The sequence below is a fragment of the Eublepharis macularius genome, chromosome 7 (assembly GCF_028583425.1).
Source record: "Eublepharis macularius isolate TG4126 chromosome 7, MPM_Emac_v1.0, whole genome shotgun sequence".
Classification (NCBI taxonomy): Eukaryota; Metazoa; Chordata; class Lepidosauria; order Squamata; family Eublepharidae; genus Eublepharis; species Eublepharis macularius.
Window position 1 is genome coordinate 102,706,737 of NC_072796.1, and position 4,716 is coordinate 102,711,452.

General features: G+C 44.2%; 1 protein-coding gene across 1 annotated transcript; it reads left to right on the forward strand.

Moving 5' to 3' along the window:
- The first annotated feature begins 1,054 nt into the window (after positions 1-1,054).
- On the forward strand, positions 1,055-3,977 carry LOC129333533 (myelin P2 protein-like). Its single transcript, XM_054985252.1, has 4 exons — positions 1,055-1,127; positions 2,091-2,263; positions 2,417-2,518; positions 3,927-3,977. Exons 1-4 carry the CDS (start codon positions 1,055-1,057, stop codon positions 3,975-3,977), a joined length of 399 nt encoding a protein of 132 aa, XP_054841227.1.
- Positions 3,978-4,716: the final 739 nt, after the last annotated feature.

Genomic DNA, 4,716 nt, shown 5'->3' on the forward strand with positions numbered 1-4,716 from the left:
CTGCTGAAAAACTGCCTGTTATGCAACCCATAGAGGTAGGGATCCCAGATCTCCTGGTGGGGGCAGGGGTCCTCTGCTCCCACTCTCTGCCCCCACCATCACTCACCTGGCTGGTGCAGGGAAAGTAGGGTTGCCAGCCTCCAGGTGGTGGCTGGAGATGTCCTGGAATTACAACATCTCCAGGTGATAGATCAGTTCCCCTGGAGAAAATGGTGGCTTTGGAGGGTGGACTCCATGGCATTATACCATTCTGAGGCCCCTCCCCTCCCCAAACCCCACCCTCTCCAGGCTCCACCCCCAAAATCTCCAGGAATTTCCCAACCTGTACCTGGCAACCCTAGGGGAAAGGCATGGGAATGGGCCTTCTGGGTGAGCTCCTAAGGCAGCGCAATAGTTGCCAGGTTCCCTCACCCTCCAGGTGAGAGGCAGGAGACGTGGCACTCATCTGGCACTCACTTTTGTTGTTGCCTTTGTACGTGCACTCCTGGGCTGCGCGATGATGTTGCTTCCAGGAAGTGACGTCATTGTGCAGGGCCTCACGCCACTCTGGGAGTGTTCCCACGTTCCACAGCGGGCCAATTTTGGCCCCAAACAGGCCCAATTTAGCCCACTGCAGAGTGCGGGAGCACTGTCGGGAGGGCTCTGGAGAGCTCCTGTGCTTCACAGTGGGCCAATTTAGGCCCCAAATGGGTCTGATTCAACCCCTTTGGGCCCAAATTGGCCCACTGCAGAGCGTGGGAGCGTGCTGCCCGGGAGCGTTCCCTGGGAGGCACATTCTCTTACCTTTTCCCCCACCAGCCAGGTAAGCGGGGATGGGGGTTGGAGGGTGAGAGCAGGGGATCCCCTGCCCCCAGCAAGGAACTGGCAACCCTACAGTGCAATGATGTCACTTCCTAGGAGTGATATCATTGCGTCGCCCTGAGAGCACTCCTTGCCTGACATGTACAAATCTGAAGCCTTTTCTGCAGAATCTACCTAGGCCTATGATATTTTATCAGCAAATGCTATTGTCATGTTTCTTCTCTTAAGGATCTCTACGCATCATTTTTACATAATGTCTGAGCAGTTCTTAGGCACTTGGAAACTCATCTCCAGTGAAAATTTTGATGAGTATATGAAAGAATTGGGTAAGCAAACCTATTCTATTGTGGAATATTAAAGATGACCCTGAAGCTGATAATGTACATAAAGTGATATTCTCAGTAGTTCCTTTGTGGTAGTATGGCATGAAACTTTATTCCTCTATGGTGCCTTTCTTTGGGGCAGGCTGCATTTAGAAGAAAACTATTGGGGACTTAATTTTAGATTCAGCAGAATCTTCAGAGTCCAAACCTCTGTTGCCTACCTTTCAAATGTCCCTTCATGCCTCTGTTCGAGCCCTACATCAACGCAATCTAATTTGGAAAAAAATCCATTCATCTGAACGTCAGATTATCTAAAAAAAATTGCATATACTTTTTAAGATAAATGAAATCATACACTCAAGGAATCTTGTTACAATGTTGTTTTTATGATAAGAGAACAAACAGAAAAAGTAAACATATCCAATACAATAATATGGATTAAAAGTATACTTGTTTGATGGTCACAGCAGCAGCCTCTTTACAGGACGTTTCTGTCTCTTTCACCACTAGCCTGTTAGCAACAAACCAAGTAAAAATATCAGAAAATATATACAGTTTTCTTTGGGAGGATCTGTTTTAGTTGTGCTTTGCTTGATAGTGTTTTTACTGATGCCATGTATAAGGTATGAAAATATTTAGATACATGGGATTGGTTCCCACAGATCCAATACATTAGTGGTAGCAGGGGATCCAATCCCGTATACCTAAATTCTGTGAATCAATTCTTCTCGCAGTTCCATGTTCTCTGATGCAAAGAACCTTCCCCAGCACAAGAAGAGTCTCTTGCATCAGTGAGGGCTGCTTGCGCCAGAGAAAATCACCACGAGGTCTGCAAGATCACATCCAAAACTAATTTAGAATTGCCTTGGCTGGTTTGGTTATGAGTCACTGGAACTCATTTTTTTTCTTAATCATCACCTGAAATCTTTCTGAAAACTCAGACTCTGTTTTGCCTCCTATTTACAGGAGTAAGTTTTGCCCAAAGGAAAATAGGCAGCCTAGCCAAACCCCAAGTGACCATCACCCTGGACAAAGATGTTACCACCATTAGAACAGAGACTGGCTTCAAGATTAATGAAATCTCCTTTCGACTGGGCCAAGAGTTTGAGGAAGTAACAATGGATAACAGGAAAGCCAAGGTGAATAACGCGGTTCTCTCTTGGAATGGTTTCCATGTTTTAGAACAGGAAATGGTATATCTTGACAGCTGAGTTTGTTGACCATCATTAGAGGAACATACGAATAATCTCCTTGCACCCTTCAGTATTCAAATTGCTTTTTCTTTCTTTTAGAGTATTATAACCAGGGACAATGGTGGACTGATGCATGTGCAGAAATGGAATGGCAACCATACAACCATCAAAAGAAAATTAGTACAGGGGAAAATGGTGTTGGTGAGCTCCCCCCACTCTTTATTCTACAGAAGTGTATCCCATGATCTAAAACAGTCAGTTCTGTTTATAAATCCATGACATTCTTAATGTCAAGGACAATCTCATTTAACGAAATGCTTTAGAGCATCACCTGACAACTAAAATAACCTTTATTTTGTAACACTCCTGTGATACCTTGCTGCGATGAGGTTACTTTGTGAGCAAACAGCTGAACAACAGTAATGGGGAGGATAGTTTGACATTTTGAGAAGTGAGGGAGAGAGGGAATTAGCTCTTAGCTCACCCACCATTTCTCTGCTGCAGCCCTCTGAGCCAGCAGCATTTTATGCCTCTACAGCAAGCACACATCTAGAAAGCACTCAGCTTGGAGAAAAGATATTGAATATGAAGACTGAAGTAAATTAATTAAAAAAAAAAAAGACTGGAAGCTGAGGAGGAAGGCTTAAGCTGCCTTGCTATTTCTTGCTCTCTGCCTGCAGTGCCTTTCAGTAACAGGCCTGCAAAGGACTGCCAACATCATATATTTAAGTATTTAACACTATAAATATACATTATTTCGATTGTGAGGATTTTATTGCAATGTGGAAAAAGGTGGTTTGCAGGGAACACATAAGATGTGAAACTGTGTTTCCAGGCCAGCCCTGGATCCTGTCAAAACAAAAGCAAACTATGAATTCCATGCTGAAACTTAATTCTCAGGCACACGGTAGACTATGCCTGGCAACCAATGGGAGACTGGGGGTTGGGGGGAAGCTCAAAGCAGGCCATCAGCAATGGTGAAAACATGAAAATGACATTATACCTCTCTAGGAATCTCTGGAAACTCTGTGCTATAGCTATAGAGATTCTGATGATTTCTCAAATGGACAGATGCCATTTCCAAGTTTTCCCCAGAAGTGACATCACACCATTGGCTCAATGGCCATTTAAAAACTTTTTTTCCCATTGCTGCTCCAAACAATGGCAGGAAACAGAAGCCATGAGAGAAGGATTCCCCGCCCCTAGTGGGGGCCTGGTAACCCTGAGAAGAGCTGATCCTTATACTACATTTTTCCAGCAGGGCAAACAGAGGTTTCCCAGCCCATCCTTATTTAAAGCTAATCCAAAAGAGGAAAATTATTCTTGACCATCCAGTAAGATAAGCAGACTACTGCTGGCCCTGGAACTGTCTAAGAGTTAAGCTGCACCAGCAGTTCTGGAATGTGCCTGGAGAAGTTACCTTTTTGTGGGCTACCACAATACTTCACACCATAAATAACCTGGTCCAATGCTGGTTCACATAGGCTAACTGTTTCTTTGTACAAGAAAGCACTACCCTCCTCCTAGAAATGAGTGAGGACACCTCTTGCTAATTGGTATTGTGAAATGGGATATATTCAATGTTGTGTTTTCACTTCTTTCTCCACAGGAATATACCATGAATGACATCACCTGCACTCGGGTCTATGAAAGAGTATAAAGGAAAGAAATGTCAATTTTCTCCTTCAGATTGAACTTTTGTTGCTTCATGTGAGTTCAGCAATGCACATTTGAATATGGTCCTTATGTAGACAGCAAAATAAAGCAGGTACCCTTCCTTACAAGTGCACCCTAGTTTTACAATTAGAGCAAGCTGTGTTACTCCATAATACAACAGTCCTTGACACGGTCCCTCTGGGTGTCATGGTACCTGCTGATGAGTTATCCAGCACTCAATTTCTACTTCCTGTCCTGTTCTACACTGCTCTTTTCAAGTTCCCTTCTAGCCTTTGCTTTCCACATTTCTTCCCCACCATCTCACTGTCCTTCACTCCTAACCTACACCCTTCTCCAGCCCGCCTTGAGGCATGCTAGAAGTAATGGGAGGCTGGCAGTAGTGACAATGGCAAGGAGATGCTTAGCTCCAGGCAGCCACCTCTCAAAGTCCAAGTAGCTTAAAAGGTAACAGACACCTGAATTCACAGCTTGGCTCTATTTCTTTCCACTGAGGACACTTGTTGGCTTTAAGTTAGTCACCCCAAAAGTTCAACTACCACCATAAAGGAAAGGGGCGAGGGGGAGGCATACTTACTAATGAAATATAAGGAGAGCCAGAAGACAGTATGAAAGAGTAGGAATATATTCATATTCCCTCGGGCAGGGGAAACCCATTCTACCCTGTTTAATAGCTATTCTGTCTAAAGTACTTTTACCCCCCCCCCCCAATAAAATCCATTATT

What these genes read in the sequence shown, in the direction of transcription:
- LOC129333533 (XM_054985252.1), top strand. Translation starts at nt 1,055, where the DNA reads ATGTCTGAGCAGTTCTTAGGCACTTGGAAACTCATCTCCAGTGAAAAT. An exon ending in TGAGTATATGAAAGAATTGG is followed by an intron (nt 1,128 to 2,090) that starts GTAAGCAAACCT and finishes TCCTATTTACAG; the next exon opens with GAGTAAGTTTTGCCCAAAGG. An exon ending in TGGATAACAGGAAAGCCAAG is followed by an intron (nt 2,264 to 2,416) that starts GTGAATAACGCG and finishes TCTTTCTTTTAG; the next exon opens with AGTATTATAACCAGGGACAA.